General features: G+C 43.0%; 1 protein-coding gene across 3 annotated transcripts in view; it reads right to left on the bottom strand.

Moving 5' to 3' along the window:
• The window catches only part of efr3a (EFR3 homolog A (S. cerevisiae)), a 101,458-nt gene that overhangs the window by 72,493 nt on the left and 8,876 nt on the right, over positions 1-20,089 (bottom strand). Inside the window, exon 1 of one of the 3 annotated variants that reach the window (XM_040049328.1) lies at positions 15,478-17,691. The exons of the other annotated variants lie outside the window; for them this stretch is intronic. Within the exon in view, the coding sequence (XP_039905262.1) occupies positions 15,478-15,502 (25 nt within the window). The 5' untranslated portion in view covers positions 15,503-17,691. Of the gene's footprint in view, positions 1-15,477; positions 17,692-20,089 lie in introns of those variants that run through there. 3 annotated transcript variants of the gene reach the window in all.

The raw sequence follows: 20,089 nt of genomic DNA, 5'->3' as shown, positions 1-20,089 counted from the left end.
ACATAAAAAAAAAACAGCTGCTTGTTTAAGTGAAAATAAATGGAATGGGTTTTTTTGCGCTTGTAAAGTTGTGGAGTTGTATTTTGTCTCGCAATCAATTATATTGTCAGTTATATCGTTATCGCAAATTTTCAAATATATATCGTGATAAATATTTTTGGCCATATCGCCCTGCTCTACCGTTTAGTGCTGTCGTTTACTGCTGCTTCTTCTTCTGTTACCATTTTTCAAAGAGATCAGAAGAGAATGGAGCAAATCAAAGATAGAAACTCTGCCAACTAGTGTTTTGGTGGTGAAATTGAACAACAAAGCAGACAGGAGCATAAATGCTGGTACGACGTAGGCTCTGCAAGTCCCACCTCTCCAACAACCCTCTAATGGATAAAGCAGTAAAGAAAATGAATAAGATGGGCTTGTAGAGTCAATTTCTCCCTTTTTAAGAACTCGACTTGATTGGTGCCCCGACACAAGCAGCTGCAGATTTCACCTCCACTAATTCACGACACTGAACCCGACTCTCTCTGCTACACTTATACTGTTGGAATTAGCAGATAAAAATCTGTCTGTGCTCCAGTTTTGGTGAGTGAAATTGCTGTATTCAAGTCTGTTAGTACCAATTAGCAGATATATGAATCTGTCCATTGCACCTGTTGGTGAAATATGCAAATCTGTGAATGCATGTTCAAGAATTAAAAGCAAACTGTTTGTATACGATGTGCCCAACATATTCAAATATGTCGTTTTTATTTCACCTGGAAAGAAAAAAAAGACCCACTTTGTACATCCACCTCCAACAGGCTCACTGTCAGTCAGGAAGACGAAGGAATATGGAAATCTGACACATCATGACTCCAATATTTACTTCACACCTAAAAAGTGTCTCATCAGATCTGCAGCTGTGAGCCTGTTTGTTACATTAACAGTTACACATTATTTATACATGAATGTCTGCTGCTCATACCCATAAATATCCTGATATTTATGCATTTTGCAAATGGCCCGAGTGTTTGCTTGCTTTGAAAACCCTTCCTGTGAATGGCTGGTGGGCTCATTGACTTGCATTACCACATCCTGCTTTTGAACCTTGAAGGACACATGCACAAAAACAGATGATGGCCCATAAATTTACAGCCTCCCTGTCGCTCTGGAGCTGTCCCAGCCAGACGGATATCTAAATTTATGCTGCTTAAAACTCTGTTTTTCCCCCTCAGTCTGTGGCTCGGAGTTGTGGCCGGGTTTCGGCGGTCTGTCAGCAGGATTATCTGACCGCCGGACACACAACTTCTCAAGGTCTCTTATTTATCAGCAGAAGGTGAGCTCGCTGCACCCGTTCCTTTGCAGAAATGCTGTTTATATTAAAGCACAGTCGGAGAGCTCAGATGTTCAGCTGTAAGACTTCTGCCTATTTTGTTAGTTCAACCTTAGTTTGTGAAACGCTGGGACCAAAACACTGATCAGATTATCAGATTTATTCTCCCTGCATGCACTGCTACCTTTCACATCATAAACGTGGCCACTGCGAAATGAAACTGTGGAGGCTAAACTTCTGTAATATGTGGATTTTTCTCCGATTCGTCTCTGGCTCGAGTAAGATAAGGACTACTCTTCATTTTATTCCCAACAATGGGCAGGATGAAAGAGTTAGGATGTGCTGTTATTTAGGAAGATATTTTATAATGAGTTTCTGACATGAACGATGGGGTGAAACACCTTAAACTTCTTAAAGCTTTCAGGAAAAAAGAAAATACAGAGTGAGCTGTTAGGGTTACATGAGCCGGGGCATTTAGACCTCAGAGCGAAAGGACAACATTCATTTCGGGACATTATAAAAGGGAGTCGAGCAATACAGGTCGAGGGAGTTTGGACTCATAAGCAGAGTAATAAACTCTCCTGTGGTGCTCAATATTACTGCGACCTTTCCTCGATGTGCAGACGCAGGATGCCAGGAGGACTCATAAAACAGCCTGTTTAGTCCAGTTTGTTTCTCATTTAACGAGTCAGTCTGTTGGATTTAACTCGCCGTCTTTGCAAATATAATATATTTGTTCCATTTGGTGCGATCAGTGACATCAGGTCTGATCTTTCAGCCAGAGTTTCGGAGGAAACGGACTTAACTGAGACCAAAAAACATGCTGCCAGTATCATCCAAACGATACCAAAGCTATCACAGACTAAGCTAAGCTAACTAGCATGCTATAGCTGTGACATTACTCCAAAAGGTTTGCTCCCACGCAGCCTGTGAGCTGTTTGGTTAAAATTATCTTCACATTCAAAACCAGTCAGGGAGTCGGCATCATCTCATATACTCATCTTTTTCTTTTAATCCTATTTTTGGACAATCTGTGAAAAGCCCATCACAATGTAGACTACAAGGCCCTAATTATTTAATCTCTAAATGTTTATATCATTTAATCTAAAAATACGTTTAATCGATCCAACACGAACCAACCGAGACTTTCTTTGTTTGAATCAACAAATCATTTTTTTCCTCCACAAACTGTGATGAGGGTAAAGTTACGTTCAGGTGTCTGTACAACAACTTCATTATCTGGTCGTTTACACTTCTTTTTTGAATCTTCAAATATTAATTTACATTACAGTTTATTTCAATCTCAACGTTGAAGCTACAATAACCTCTACTAATTTTAGTTTATTGCATTTGTTTATGAATTATGCAAATACCCTCTCTGCTAATTACTCCCCCCACCCCTCACCCCCTCACCCACAGTGTCTGTAAGATAATATAGAGCAAATACTTCTGCTTTGGAGAATTACGCTTACCTTTATACACTTTAACAATCACACAACATCTCAACCTCATCTAGAGTTGACAATTAAAACGCTTCCCTCCGTGCTTCGTGTTGTATTAGTTAACACATCTTAAAGCAGGTGCAGAATTCGTTGAGTCTTAATTTGCATAATAAATCTACAAGTTAAAGTTTTTCCCTGAAACCAAGGATATTCACCAACACTTCCCTTATTTATACAGTAGAGAGATTTGCGATGGTATCGCCTTGAGCGCTCTCACCTTCCCCGTGGCACTGCCTTATAAACATTTAACCAGCAGCCACAGGAACAGTCGGCGCTTTGTGATAAATTTGTTATGTTCGAAAGTGAATTATGATCCAACTTCAGATAGTGGATTTGTTGCGGAGGCGGTGGAAGCTCAGTGTTTCTCATTTAAATATTTATGTAGAGGAGACAAAAGAAGGAAATGGAAACGGAGTCAGATGAAATACGAGGGTTCACGTTTCCTAGATGGTGAAGAGGAAGGAGGCGTCACGGGGAACTTGAGCTCTCTGCAAACGCGGAGGCGGGAAGGTACAAGTCTTACAAAACGACAAATGGATTATTTTGCTTTAAGCACAGTGAATATTAACCCCTAAAACAGAACAGAGGGGACAGAAAATACTGCAGTTTTATTTAAAGCTACAGGTTTAAATACTTTAAAGTGAGTATTACTTCATGAATGTCTGCGTGTTAGTGACTGAGGTCACAGTTGGGCCAGACCACGAAGGAGTGTTTTATAATCCTTTATTAAAAGATAACGGCTTCTCAAAGTGTGTTGGAACAGATTCCTGATGATGTTAAATGTTAAAAAGCAGTAAAGGATGCACTAGAAAAACATCAAGCACTCTTTGACTGGTAAAGGTAGACTTTAGTGTGTCTGTGGGGTCAACAATACATCACTGACAGCCATGCTTCCCAAAGCATCTTCTACTTTTCCAGACTTAGGTCAAGGAAGCCAAGCAGGTAATCCAAATGTGCTTAGTTCCCAGCAAAATGTTGTTGTGGGTCCAGCTCAGAGTCTCCTCCCATCCAATCAGATGCCTGGACCATCTCAGCTGGATCCTTTCCCCGGGATCTTCTCCAGCCATGCCAAGCTCGTTTTCCATGGTGGGCCGCATACAGCTCACTTTGATCTTAAAATGGGCTGGAACAGTAAATTCCTCTGTCAGCGTAAAGAAGTTTACCTACACATTCAACCCTCGAGTCTTTGGGTTTAAATTGTAAGAAATAAATGTGTAAGATTAGAGAGAACCTCTGCTTTTGATAATTATAGTATGAACAGCCATGTCTTTACCTCTTTCATCTATTGCCTATCAGTAAGAAATGCTGTGAAATTTACGAAGGAGTGTCTGGCAGTCTGGCCCCTGGGCCTTATGTTTGACACCCCTGCTCTACAACGAGCTCCCTCTGGATGTCCAAGCTCTTCATCGCATCTTTGAGGCCGTACCGTTTGAGAAAACGCGTTTTGGCACCTGTGACCCGTTTAAGACCTGAATTAGTTAAAAAGTTGAGTTCTTGAGAAAGCAAACCATTAAATTAGTCAAATAAAAACCACAAAAAAGTAAGTGGCTGTTGAATGATAGAAAACCTGCTCAACATCTATTAAAAAAACAAAAAACCTTTACAAATTTACATGAAGAATAAAACTTAAAGCTAATTAATGCCAGTTCTTGCAGACTTCTTGTCTTCTGAGCAGCAAATGACCGAATCTGAGCTTCATAACAATCTGCAGACGGTTTCTAAAAAGCAGGCTTCCAGCAGGAATAAAGGCTCTTAAATAAATCATCTTCTCTCCACGACACTCAAACGATCTACGTGACCTCCTGATCCGAGCCCAACAGACCACCATCAAGATGAGGGAGCACAAAGCGACCTCTTGAAAATCCACAGGAAGTCCAAGATGGCGACTCAGCAGGGTCCAGCATTTCAACATTTTCAGCAAAGGCCAGCGGGGATCCTACTCAGCACCGGTGAGGTCGAGCTTATAATGCCGACCCCGAGAGCGCATCCGGCGACATTTGGGTTTTAAAAAACGCATTCAAGAAACAGAAGCTGCTGTCTCCCAGCCGCCCGCTCCATCAGTCTGACACAGAGGGGGTAGCTAAAGCCGAGCGGCTCGAAGAATGACTCCAACGGCTGAGCCGGGAGATCCATCAAAAACAGCAGGGAGGAGGATGATTGCTGAGCCGACCCATCCGTCTCTGAGCAAATTACAGCCACCGGCAGGGAGAAATCAGCCGGCAAAGACAGAGGGAGAGGTGGATGCAGGGGGAAGAGTGAGGAAAAAGCGAGAGGAGGAGTGAAAGAGGGGAAGAAAGGAAGGAAAATGGGGGTAAAAAGGGACAAAACAGAGCAAAGGGTTTAAAAGGGCAAAAGACTTGAACAGGGTGGCATCACGGGTGATGGTAGAGGGAGAAAAACAAGAGGGGAGAAAACACTGAAGAGGTTATGAGGAGGAGGAGAGGCTACAACCTGACAGATGAGCCCAATATAAAGACCTCCACCCTCCCATCCACCTCCCAGACAAGGAAGCTCTGGAGGACACTGAAGATGACGACATTAATCACAGATCTGACGTCCAGACCAAAACTTCACTTGTATGTATTTGCTAAATAATGAATCGCAGCTATCAGGACGTCTTTAAACCAGCCTTAATTTCAGGGGAGCAGCTAAGTGAAAGAGTGAGCTGCTAAAACTGAAGCTGGTGGGCATCCGAGAGGAGGAGCGGGGTGGTGAGAGTCAGCGCCAGCACACAATTACCTGTCTAAGCCTTTTATCGAGGGAGAGAGGCGCAGCGAGGGGATTTAACTCGACATTCCTCTTCATAAATCCTGAGAGCTCAGGATCCCTCAGTGGTTATTGGATTGAATCACTTTCTTAATGTCTCTCAGTTCAACTCTTGGCAAAGAATGTGCGTTATATTAAATACATTAGCCTGAATCAAAGAGCTGCTGGATGCCAAACTGCAGCCTTAGAGCTGGGGAAGCGGGGGGCGCAAACGAGCCGTTACTGTTGTTGCACAAACTGTTGGAAATACAACGTTCATTTGTTACATTGTGTTTGAAAGTGTGATGGATTCCCTCCTCTTTCCCATCATCTTCTAACTGATGAAGAATCTGGTTCTTCCTGTTAATAAGGAGTTCTTCCTCACCACTGTCGCCCTGTACTGCTCATAGCCGATCACCTGATTCCTAGTTTCTCTCTAATGTTGCAGAGTCTCTAAATTACATTATAAGGAATCTAGAGATGCTACCTGAATCTAAATGATGAGTAAGGTGAGGCCCAGGGGTCCTTTTGTAGAACCATCTATTACACACACTTCACAGATCATAAATCGATGGAGCAAACATGGCAGGTGAGCTGATGCGGCCCTAAAAGAGCCAATCAGGTAAAAATCTGTGCTTTTGACCTTTCTGTGCTCCAGCACAGTATAGTTCACAGATCTTTTGTCTGTAGGTCGGCTTTCCATGAATAACACATGAATAACATAATTTGCCTTAAAATAAAATAACTTCTCTCAGCCTCTCCCTCACTGAGTCGTGCAGCTTTTTCTTCTCTTAGCGGTGCCAGCTGGTGGTCTCAGCTGCACGGCCCGACCCTTCTGTTCAGATAGAAACTAATAAAGTAAACGCTAAGTTTGTCATCAGCTACCAAGTGTTTTTGTTTCACTTTGACATTATTTTTCACATTAACTACTTTTGCTTGTTTTAAATTGACGATTGTTTACGTTCACTGCATTTTTTTAATTTTATTGTTGCATACACGTTTATTTTTTATTTTAACTCTTAATGTAACACCTGCCAATAAAAAACATAACATGGGATTATTTTTGTTCTTTGCACACAGAAGAATAATTAATAAAAACTTCATCACATCATCATTTCACTCAGACACGCCTGCAGACACACACTTACACACACCTTGAAGCACAAACACACAAAATGTGATGCATGAAATCCACAGCAGAGACGTAGGAGAGACGCACTGTAATAGTTCGATATCCAGAGGCAGCATTACAACTGCTGTGTGCTGCACACGAGTCACAAACCACAAATACACACCGGGAACACGTCCTGCTGCATGACTGCTGCTCTTTTACAGCTCTGTGTCACGTGCACGTAGGTGCAGATGATACATGGCAGGTGTGCACGTGTGTGTTTGTGCCACAGCACATGAAAATAAATCAATCGGGGCACATTTAATCACTTCCTGGTCAGAGCTCCACGGCAGGAACAATTTAATGCAAATGTGAATACAGCTCGTTCAGCAGTCCTGCTAACAAACACAGTTTAAAAAAAAAAGTAAAAACAGGTCTGGCACTCATCACGGAGCCATTATGTGTCAGTGTAGAGCCTCAGCTAGGAGCATTCCCTCTCTCCCTGTCATATCTCCACCGGCTGTGGTGAGATGAGAGCCGTCAGTCTGATAAAGAAGCTGCTGTGAAGTGTTTGCAGTGGAAGCTGAGGGGGGATTCACAGGATCTCTCACTTAACTCGTGCTCCAGAAGAAAGCCGACAGGCGTGACTGACAGAGACTACAGCTGCAGATACTTCAGGGCAGTCGCAAAGTTTATCACGCTTGGCTACAGCTACACTTATGGACTGAAGACAGGCCTTTGATTATTACGTTTCACTGTTGTAGTGAAAGCTCTGTTTGGTTTTCATGGTAACTTGCAGCAAACAAAGCTGACAGTGTTTACGGTTGTTTATTAGTGTGAAAAAAAAAGAGGTAATGAACTGATCCAGTTGCTGGATTAGATAAAATGTTACAGCTTCTGATCTTTTCTCAACTAAACCTCAGCAACAGTTGACAGAAAACAACATTCAGATGATCTGTATTTTCATAATAAACTAATTCTGTGACCTCAGCGGCAATAAAATCACATCTATTCCCATCTAGTCGTAGTTCAGGACCACCTCAGTCAACAGGCTGAACCCGCTGCTTCACATCACAGTCAAATGTTTATCTTCCCGCTTCCATCCGCCAGGCCTTCAGCTTTATGTCAGCTCACAATGGGAGTTCAGTTGGACTGATGGAGGCGCTGCCCCCACGCTGTGATCTTCAAAAACCCCCATCAAACCCAAAAAAAGGAAAAGAGATCAAAACTGTGCTTCCCTTTTTCCCAGAGGTGCTGTGAAACAGGTTTTTCTGCCTCCTCGTTTTGCATCCTAAACCTAACAATGAAATCTGACCAATAAAATCGCTTCTTACAACCAATGAGCAAAAACTTTACAGTAACAGCAGGAAAACGGAGACGAGGTCGAGTACGGGAAGCGCAGGAAAAATTCAATCCTAAAGCTTTTATCAGCTCATTTCTCCTTCAGATCAAATTTCAAAATAACTGAATTTTTATTTTCTATTCTTCACAAAGCAGATATGTTGGGACGGCCGGGCTGTGAAATGTTGTCAATAAAAACCTCTTAAGCCACATTTAAAATGATAAAAAAGAGCAAACAAGCTGTTCACCGAAACAAACACATTTACTATCCAGCTCAGCTGCTGAAATATCGAAGGCTGAAAGCAGTTAAAATCAGCCTCTGGTCCAGCAGGATATGAAGGTTTGAAGTGGAGCAATTTTGTGCTGCTTCCTCTCTTGACAGACAGTCTCAGTTTCTCTATGAGTCAGCAAATGGACTGCCACAGGAAGCGATATGCAGCACTCACGGGCATATGGCGCTGTTTACGCAACACCACTTGAGTTTACTTGTGCTGAAAAAACACATCTGCTAGGCGCAGCGACGCAACGGCAACTCAAACACGGCTCAGCGTGGAGGAAAAGTGAACCAAGAAGAGCATTTGGTTGAGTTTGCCTGAGGTCAGAAAGTTGTTGTTTTTGGATGCATCATGTCAAAGTAAATAAGAATATGGTTACACAAGAACGAGTGTATAGAGCGACATGTAAAGTGGCCATTAAAGGAACTACAGTTCCTCTAGTTCTCAAAAAGGGAGACTCCCATGTTAAAATGTGCAGCAGTAGGTGTGGCTGAGGGTGAACTGCAAGTAAAAAGCTTCAGTTTTTGCTAATAGGACGAGGACACACCCATTAAAATGACAGAAGTTACAGATTCCAATAGATCCCAGTCAAGCGCCATCAAACCTGCTTCCTGCCACAGGATGGCAGTAAACAGGCACTGGGAGGTGTTTTATGGCACAGAATGCTGTTTGAGGTAAAGAAGGACTGTAGCACTGCGTGCCTGGCTTGACCTCACAGAACAGCCATATTACATCATGACACTGGGATGATACTTATGGACCTGATCTCGACCGTCTCTGCGGTGATGCAGCTGTTGTGAAAGTCATGAGACATCAACGCTCCCTCTTCCTATAGGAGACACTACAGGACATTAGACAGGCAGCTCGCATCATGATGTGCGTCATGTGACTGCAGCTGCAGGACTGATGGCTGTGCAGTAGACTGAATGCAGTGGACCATGAAATTACTGCATACAGTATGATTCATAGAGCTCTGCAGTGCAGCTATGCTGAACATCATGAGAGGTCCTCAGGTCTGAGTATCCTGGAGACACCGTGTCAATCAGCCCTGCAGTACAGGAGGGTGAATAGACTGGTATCTACTGTTTTTACTTTTTGGATTTACTGACCGCTCAAAGCACTTTTACACCGCAAGCCACATTCACCCATCTAACCATTTATGTGGCCTGTTATTTGGAAATATTAGTGGCATATTTCCATTAGCATTCAATTATCCAGTGTCAGTGTCATCATATAGACATTAACATTTTAACTGAGATTTTCAGCCACTTCAAAATGATTACCAGTCATTTCCTGACCATTTCTTAATAATCTTCCATCGTGTCAGTAAAAAAAAAACCAAAGGAGAAGTAATGGAAGAAGTAATGCCGTTAAAAGGAGGCCAACATCAGGAAGCACATCGTTAAGGGATCACAAAAAAATCAGTGAAAACACAAAGAAGGAGATGCTTCATCTACAGCCCAAACCTTTAATACCATTAAATGCTTAAAGATTTTCATATTTCCAAGCAGACAAAGACATCAGAATACCAGCGTTGAAATCACTGCACTTTCACCATGTTGGAAAAATATATGAGCTAACAGACTATCCCAGAGGCTGTGCCAAGTAAGCTAGTGGAATATTGTTAGTTTGTTTTGCTAAAAGGCCAATCAGAGGTTCCCTGGTATCTTTTGGCTTTTAGGTCACCAAACACTGCAAAATAGAAGATTTGGGTCATTTTTTCCAACGAGCCAACCCTTCAAGCTTTCTGAAACCAAAGCAAGTTTGAAGTTGAGTCAATATTTCTATGTAGCATCAATGAAAATATTCAACTTAAACCTGTTTATTTTTGCTGTGGGTTCATAACTAGAGACTAGAAAGGTGAATAACACGAACCTAAACATTGGCAGCATGTGGGTAATTAAGCATTATTCTCAGTCTTGAGTACATCTCTAAATAAGTGTAAAGTCTTTCACTGTAGAACACGACTATACGCGTCCTTCAATGCTCCACAAACGGATGAGCAGCCTAGAAGGATTTCTACATTTACACCTTGGAGCTAAGGCAGAAATACCACGATTTACTGCATCTGTGCAGATTTTAGTTGGGATTTACAAACGCGAGTCTCTCACAGAGATCGAAACAAAGACGTTACAGAGACGATCAATAGAAAAACATCCACGAGGCTCCTGATGAGATGTAGTGGAAACTAGGCCTCGGCTTTGGATGAATGACTACAGACAGACCCGAACTGTTCAGCAGCAGCTCGTCCAAGCAGTGTGTTCATTTGGCTGCAGCCACACTTGGAATTTTTGCTGCCACAAATAAAAACTGTCACCAGCGTACGCACTCGTGCAACCCGAATATAGACGCTCGACCGCTCTGACATCTTGCTACTGTGGCTGTAATCGCTTGTGGCCAGTCTGTCAGCCAGCGCCGGAGAGCTGTGACTCGATGAAATGTTCTGGTATGCAAATGATTTAACATGATGATGATGCACATTATATTTTTGCAGATCTAAATCAGTGACATTTTTACTCAATGCAGAATATCTGCTGCTTTAGTGTCAGCGAGGTCCACGTGAAGCGAAGCTCTGCAGGCAGAAACCTTATAAAAGACATCCTGCTTCTTTAAAGGCAGAACGAATCCAATTAAGCGGGACTGCCTCTGAATGAATCTATCAGCAGCCCCATCTTCTCGATCGGCCAGAGACTGAATTACACTGATCACGTTAGGAGTTCAGCCACTGCCATTTCAATTAATCCCACAGCAAAGACTGAGATTCCAAGAACTCAGTATTCTGGAAAACACAGCAGTTTCCACTGACCTCAGCTTCATTAGCAAATCTGAAAACATCGAGGCTCGGGCTATAATGCTTTGCTCTGGGGCGGGCAGCGTGAAACTGAGCGGCGAACAGGAGAGCAGATCAGATAAATGAAAGGCACGTGGTCACAACATGCCACCTTTTCCATGTCAAACCTCTGCGATCTTCAGTGGGTGAAATTACAGATTCCTTATTACACACAGTCAACCGTCATCCATCCACTTTATTCTGGAAAATCGTATTATGTGGAGCTATTATTTATTATCTGTAACATGCTGCTTAACAAAGGTTCTAATTACATAAAAACTGTGAATCATTCATAATAAAGTTGGAGCAGGTTTCCAGGTAAAACAGTAAACCTGCTGCTGGGAAACAACGGGGGTGTTGGCAGGTATGATGACTGAAATGCTAAAGCCAGAAAATGTTGATTAAACAACGATTAAGTCATTTCAAGCAAACACCCAGCTTGAAGCTCACAGACGCACTCGGATTACGCTGCTTTTTACTTAGTTTCACCTAAAAAGTAGCCAAGAACAGAGAACCAAGCACATTTGTAGAGGAGCCTCTGATTGTGATGATTTATAGAATTAATACAGAACTATATAATCATAATATTTTACATAACTGTGAACTAGTTTTATAAGAATCTTTTCGAGTGGAGCTCAGACTGTGACCTTCCTCAGAGATGAAAAGCTACAAATCCAAGTCGACTGTGGGTGAAATATCTGCAAAGTTAAATGTCAGCAAAATGTCTAAAAATTTTAATGCAGAATAAGAGCAGAGAGAAAACTGCCAAAGGAATAAAAGAGAGGGACATTTTGAAGGTAGTTAGTTGTGACTGAAATTCAGGTTTTGATTTCCTGGTTTAGCGGTTTCCAACCCGGCACGCCGCTCAGATCAAGAGGATCTGACAGGAGAAAGATTTAAAACCACAATATGAAAGAAGACTTGATGCGACGCATGAAAGTCCTCACATCTGACTTCTGATGTCTGATCTGACTGAAATTTGATGCAACACATCAAAGTTTATTTATGCATCTGTCACAAAGCATCTCAGATGTCACATCTTACATTATAATGAAGTCTAAGATCAGGACTCAGTCAAATACAGTTTGTAACCAGACTTTCAAAGGCAGGGATTACGCTCTCTGCTGATGTGGACTCTGAGGTTAACTTTCATTTGTCTGTGGCTTTTACATCAGTTTTACTTCTGTAATAGCTCACGTGTGTTCCTCACACTCCAGACATGCCACACATCTATTACAGGATCATTTTCAACAATCTTCATGTTATTCAGACTGCATCGGGGTACGAGTTACTGGAAAACTCAAACAACATTTCTAAACTCCTCCCCAACCAGCATGAAAGCATCTGATCTGCACTGACAGGAAACATGTTTCTTTTAATGGAAAAGAAGAAAACAGACAACAGAACATAAAAACCGAATGCAAGATTCACACAATGCAAAAATTACATTTAAACTAATTACAGGCAAACACTTCGCAGTAACAAATAAGTGAGATACAACAACTAAAAGGCTGAACTGAAGTGACACCTGAGGTGTGCCGACAGGTGGGCCGTGAGTCTCGAGCAGATCTGGTCTAATCTCCAAGACCTTTTGGAAAAAGCACAGATTTTCAACAAATTGCTCCTGGGTGGCTGGAAGATGTTGGTCTTTCAGGATATTTTTAAAACACTCAGTACGCACAAGCTGACAAATCACTTATCAAACCAGTTATGACCATAAGGCTTAGAAATCGCGGACTGGTTTTAGATACGAGCACAAGCACAACCATAAAAGACCCAAAGAGAATAAAAGACAAAGCGCCTCCATTGTTTCCAGGCTTGTATCTGAACGTATGTGAAGAGCACCTGTGGCATCAGCCATCAGAGCCGTGCAGAGCTCCTGTAACAAATGACTTCAGTCTCTCACGCATGCTGTTTGGATGAGCGCTGCAACCTATAATCTGGCACAATCATGCATTCAGAGAGTGTATCCTGATATATCGTTACCTGCTACAAGCAATGACCTGCATTACACTCTCTCTGAAAGCCACTACTATAACCAATATCACAGCCTGCAGCAGGGAAATCGAAGTGCTGCCTGCCATCAACTCCTCACTCGCTGAGAAAACCGTTTGACTCCAAGCTTGGCTCTAAAAGGAAAGCTTTAACCATCAGACTGCTGTTGGAGCTACATTTAGTTAGCAGACATGCACATCAGTGAGAGCCCTCATAAAGGGTGTACCGCAGGCAGGGACTTAATTGAGCGTGAAAGGCAGCGGATGACCTCTGGTGCTTCAGCGCTGCCGCCAATCAAACATCTGCCAGCCTGAAGCGGAAGGACGACCGCCCGCTACCCAAACACGCACACGCAGTCCTTCATGCTCAGCTTCATCTGGGAACACAGGCCGAAGCAGCTTCAGATACAAGTGGATTAACTTCGTGAACTCTGCGTTGGTTAACGAGTAAATGTGAGGCAGCTGATCGAGTCGGCCATGTTTGAGAGATCTCGTTTACAAATGGATGCCATCAGCCCAGAAAGACTTCCTGTGACCAATCAAATTGTTGTTTTAGCTTTAAAAAAAAAATGCTGTTTTTATTTGGTTCTTGTCCTTTTTTTAAACCACTGATGAGCTAACCAAGCAACTGTTAAGTACTAACGTGTGCAACAAACACAACAGCAGTCTTATATTGTAAAGACCCTGCAGCGTTAATCAGACGAGCCAATGAGCTGCAAAACAGGAGAGCTCTGAAGAGGAAAAGTAGAAAACTTTCATGCAAAAATCTTTTTGCATGAAACAGTTTTTGCCATTCATGCCTCCAAACTTTGAACAGCCAACATCACAACACGAGGGAAGGAAACACTACGGCTAATTGAGCCACACGATTTGAATCCAAATCAGGATTCTGGCTTAATTTTCATTGATTTAATGAACACGACCTCATACTGCACCACGCAGCTCCAAGTTTCCTGGAAATAGTCGGGATGAGTAACAGTGTGTTAAGAGACAGATACACAACTGACACCAGACGATGAGAACAAAGATTCAAACATCTGGCACAACAGAACGTGACGAGCTTGTTCCCAGAAGAACGTCGTCATCTGTTCTTTGGAAGTACTTCAGATTTAGCATAAGTGATGAATACCTGTAGAGCTGTGTCTATGACACAAAGCAACGTAACTGACTTAAAGAGCTGCCAGCAAACACAGCACAAACTGCAGTATTATTAATGCGTGACGACAAAGTAAAACAGGTCAGTGGCTGCGAACATGAATCGCCCAACGTCAGCTCAGACGTCCATGAAAGCGAGCGTGCGCTCTGTCCATCTCACCCGAATCTCCAGCCAGTCGTGTTCCCCCTGGCAAAAGGTGAGAGTGCAATAAACACAGTGAGCACCGAAGGCTTCAGGTAAGCGTGATGTCGGCCAGATGTTGACTTCATTGAGTTCATGAATTAAGGTGAATGAGGAACAGTTTTATTTTGATGCAAAGGTTTGCACTATACATAAAACTCAAAGCATAATCCTGATAAATAACCTGATAAATATCATTGTGGTCATAACTGCACCCGTAACAGATAACTCCCCGGAAATGTTCTAACAGCTGGAACCAAACTACAGCAGCTTATTTCCAGAACCTCACGTGGGACGCTGAGATTTCTCTCACTTCTCGCTTGTTTTGTGTCTCCTGCATAAAAGCAAAGTTGAGCCATTCAGCTCCAGCGAGCTCCTCCTTCATTTCTGAAAGTCGGCGGCGTCGGACGAGCCGATGGGTTTTCGACATCCTGCGAGAAACCGTCACTCAGGTTTATCGCTGCTTTTTGGCTGCTGTGAAAATAATTTCCCAACTTTTGGGATTAATAAGGCACAACTTTTGTATTTCATGGTGTAACTCAGCTCTTCCCCTCTCTTTCTAGAGTTTTCTGTATGTTTGAGCATTTTAATATGTTCATACATCTGAGTAGCTCTTTGAATGGCTGCCCATACTCATTTATACATGACACAGCAATAAGAGAATCTAGCACTCACATTTGTACAGGCACAAATCCTACAGACACACACCCATGCATGCGTGCACGCACACACACCGTCTGCAGCTGCTGAGGCGACTGTGAGCTTCGATTCAAAAACAAAAGCAGTCAGAAAGCATCAGGATCCCTCACAACATGAAATCTGTGCATTCGCCACCATTGGTCTCGAGGCACGTCAGTCAAGGAGCACCGGCAGCTGATTGGACGACCGAGACGAGCAGATCGATGGCCGCTGCCACGCAGGCTTCATCCCCGAGACCTGGACTCTGTCAGCCTCTCTCACTGTGCCAATGTCTCTCACACACAGACACCCTCACACACAGGAGAGGCATTGCTTATTAAAAAGAAGCTCCCTACCCGACTCGTTGTTCTCTGAATCCATCTTGTTGGAGGCGACGCAGAGGACGGCCTGCCAGGTGGACCTCGACTCCACAGTCTCTCTCTCCCTCTCCTTTTTTGTTTCCAGCCTCGCTCGCTCCCTCCCTCTCTCCTCCCCCCTCCTCACATGCTGACACTCACCACTGACCTTGCAGTGCTCGTTTCCCCTCGCCGCCGGCAGCGGCAGAGCAGCAGCAGCTCAGCTAAACGCCGCAGGTGAAGCTGCAACGCTGCAGAGTGGCTCCAAAAAACCACGTCGGTATCATTCCCCCACCGACGGCTGAGGGGAAAGGATGCTAAAACACACACACAGATGCACACACACTCTGGAGAGCTGACATAATGAGCGTGTGTGTTCTGGCTTTGTGCGTGTGCGGGGTCGACGGTGTTTTAATCGTCCTGATTGGAGAGTAATTACGCAGATTTGCTGAGAGACTGCTGCTGAAGGAATTTGGCGTTTTTAAAAATGTGTGTGAGCATGTGCATTTACATCTGTGCGAGTGTGTGTGGGCCTCTGCGATTGTGTAACTCGGGACTAATTTTAGTTGAAGACCTTGAACACGAGGACGTTTCTCAGAAGTGAAGAACATTTCAGAAAGCTGGTGCGATTCAAAGAGAGACGACATTCAGAGCCAGGTTTTCTCTTTCACGATGATCTGCTCTTTGAACAGATCCTCACTGTTACCCTCCCGCTGTGACCGGCCCCACGGCGCTCAAGGACGACGTCTAAATGTGGACATTTGGCTGCAACCTCAGCTCCGAATGTTGAGCACAAACATGAATCGATGCTGGTTCAGGCGGTGCTGCAACCGCAGGCACGGGAGCGTTAAAAAGATGACAAGAGGACGGTTTCTCTAACAGATATTGATCCTAAACACACCTCAACATTCACAACAAGAGGCACAAACTGAAGGTTTCATCACAGCTAGCAGGAATCCAACGCAAAAAGTCGAAACCTCGTGCAGGACAAATGTGGGAAACTGCCCCAAACAAGAACTCAGAGACTCTCGGCTCCCCAGAAAACCTCGACGAGTTTTCACACCTGCCAGAGAGCCGTCACCAAGACCGCTGTCACACAGGCCTAGAGACTGGCTGCCAACCACCTGGCAAATACCTGGAAACCACTTGGCAACCAGCGGTCGCTAGGAAAATCGAACCCTATAAAATCCTTGACCAGCTTTGACACCTGCCAAACAGCTGCTAGTGCTCGGGGTTAAAAATAACAACAGTCGTAATCTGGTTTTAGAAACATGCTTAAAAAGTTCGCTGATGTGGCACAAAATGAGGTTTTAAAAAGATGTTTTCATCTCTGCTAGTGAGAAAACTTATGGATTTATTCAGTCTGTTTTTAAAACAGTTCACGTTTCAGTCCAAACAGAAGCTCAGCCAAGTTGCACTTTCAATTTCAGAGGGTTAGTGTAGACATGGTCTCGGGTTCAAGGTTAGATAGCGGAGAAACGCTTGATGTCGGGTCCTCGCGAGTGTGGAGCAGCTCGGTGCGTAACGGCCACAGATGGCTGCTGCAGATACCGTCATACCTCACACAGTCAGGCGGCTCAGGCTCTAATTTTAGAGTCAGACTGAGCTGAAAACACTCCAGACAGGCACAAATCACAGCAGCGCTCGGTCTTTTAAAATTACCTAAAACTTTTATCGCAGGGCTCCGTTTCCTGAACCGCAGCGTAGTTCAAAAGATGCAATATCAGGACTAAATGGAGGGGACAGGACCAGATTTTATTCTGTTAGAGCAGCAAAAAACAACCAAAGCAAGAATAACTGGTCAATTATTGAATGAACAGGGAAGGACACAGCTTCCACTTCCACTTTTATATAAACATACAGGCTGCAAAATTAAATCTGACAGAAACTGTTAAAAAATAATCTCCAAATAAACATTTTCCATTAAGTCGCCTTTATTTTGCTCAGACATTTGCCAGAAAACACTCAAAGCTTCAGTTACTGTTTCCTGCTGCTGCTACTTTTTGAAATATTTACATATTATATTTGCTACATTTTATTAATGTAGATTTTGTTTTTCGTTTTTGTATTTACTACTTGTGAGAGACAAACAAAACTTTATTGTTCCTGAATTTACTGAGATGATTCTAATTAGGGCTGCCACAAACGATTATTTTGATAGTCGACTAATCAGATCATCATCCACTGAACGTAAAAACGTACAGCTTATTGCACCAGCAGCATCTGCTCTTATATAACTATCATTAGCTTACAGCTTTAAGTGTTTAAGGTCTGTGCTAACTAAAAATAAAGACAAGATGATAGTTTGTTTCGGTGAAGTTTAATAAACTCCTTGCTATCTAAAATATAACAGGACACCGGAGTAAATTCTCGAGCATCTCACACTTCTGATAATCAGTTGTCTGCTTGATGTTTATTCAGCTGTGTAAAAACTATAACTTTAATCTCAGCCAAACCGATTTACTCAGGAACAAATAAAACACTGAAAAAAAGCCAAACAATAACATTTTTAAGTTATCTTAGTGACTTATATATCATGTTTAACCTGAGTAGCGAAAGACGGCGGTGGGTTTGAAAACGATTTGCCGGGAGTCCGGTGTTCTCACGGCTCTAGTGACCTAGCCCCCGGCTAGCTATCGAGCTAGTGGGTAACAGACGTCTCCGAAAACGCCGGAGCGCTTTTAAAAATATGTGGTGTCTTGATAAACTGAGCAGATATTTGAGGTTTACACAGCTACATTCTCGCCTGAAAATATGTTAAACGTTTATTTTGTGACCCAGAAAGAATAATAAGAGTAATATTAAAACTAACTAGCTGCCGCCATTGTTGGAAACTGAGCTGGGCCGCGCTATGAATTCTGGGATAGGTTGGGCCACGAAGTATACAACCGACCCATCCTTCAAATCTGGGGAAACGAAGGGCGTATTTGTCGGAGTCTACGAATTTGGACAGTATTCGTCGTGTCGCTGTAACACAATCGGCCTACAAACGCGGGCACAGGAGGATGCGGATCCAGAATTTGGACACAGCTACAATAGCAGACACAGCTGCTTCTTCTTCTTCGGGGTTTAACGGCAGCTGGCATCCTTGTACATGCAGTGCTGCCATCTTCTGTTTCAGTCCATTATTACACTCTTAAATCCTGCTACTTATTCCTGCGTCTTTTGGGATCTTACAAAGCTTCAAACGACGCGTCGACTATTAAATTAGTCGTCGATGATTTTGATAGTCGACGTAATCGTGACTAGTCGACTAATCGTGGCAGCCCTAGTTCTGATGGTGTTGTATTAGCTTCTAGTTGTTTCTTAAATTAGCTTTTTATCAAACAGCTTCAAACCTAAAATAATAAAAATATGAACAGAATCTGAATACACACCAGCTGGGACGTGTATGTAATGTATCTCAGAGAAGATGGAGTTGATAACGAAGCTCAGCTGCACAAAACCATTTTGAACCACAAGGTGCATCCAGTATATTCCATGTGAGTCGTGCACTCTTATTAAAGCTACTGTTAACTCAACAATTACATTAAAGTCATGTTAATATGACACCTAGCCGAGAGAAACAGACTTGGTCTGAGGTCAACGTCTGTCAGCTATCTGCGATGAACAAAGACCAGAAGCTAAAAATTAGCGACGTTTGGACAGTTGGTGAATTTACACCAGTTGACACAACGTGCTCCCTTGTGACTACAGAGCTAAGGTTAGGCTAATATAAACATGCCAGCACAGGGAGGATGGAGCATGACGGTTAAACAGTTTTCAGTAAAAGTTCAAGCTCCGGGTCTCGAGCAGAGGTAAACACCATCAGGTGGCAGGAAGGCCACGCTGAAAATGGACCAAACGTCTGCGACGAGCCATCCACAGCACGAGCTTCGTTATCAACACATCGCTGATAGTTTTGGATAACGAAAAAGTCGTGATCGTGAGCTGAGCCGGCTCGAGAGCCATTCTTGGCTGACACGTTCAAACACCGTGAGCCCACAAAGCTCATTCGTACAGATGTGCATGGATCAAAGTCTCCCAGTTGTTGTGAGGTCCGTTTCTGCTTGACCTACAGCGCTAACCAGAAATAATAACAAAATGCTGACGACTGACCAGACCCCAATGAGAAATCACATCACACAAAGTGAACAACCCTCTGAACCGTTACTAACATTCAACACATACATGATTTATTTAGTAGATTAACCTTTTTCTGACATCTGTTTGGTATAAGATTAAGAATAGAGGTGTACAGAGGTATGAGTTCAGATGGCAGAGCACACGATCAAGGCTCATGTTTACATACATTAGTCAGCAGATCACATGATGATCACCATACCTGCCACCTTCTTCTCTCTGTTCCATCATTTCTTCGTATGATGTTGCCCGTGTCTGTCAGTCCCTCCGTTGTTCTCCAGTAAGATAACTCGTTGTTAGTTTACATATGAACCCGCAGCTACTGGAAGCTTTTAAGATGGAAATATTTCCTACATATTATTTCATTTAAGTGTTAAGTGCTGTCATGAATTTGAGTGATTTGTCCTTACTGACTCGCACGTATGTCATGAAGATGTGAATATTACAACTAACAACTAAACGTGATTTCTTCCTGTTTAAATCGGCGTAA

Source organism: Simochromis diagramma, unplaced genomic scaffold, assembly GCF_900408965.1.
Source record: "Simochromis diagramma unplaced genomic scaffold, fSimDia1.1 OVJJ01000355.1, whole genome shotgun sequence".
In the NCBI taxonomy this organism is placed as follows: domain Eukaryota; kingdom Metazoa; phylum Chordata; class Actinopteri; order Cichliformes; family Cichlidae; genus Simochromis; species Simochromis diagramma.
This window is presented reverse-complemented; position numbering and strand designations above follow the sequence as displayed.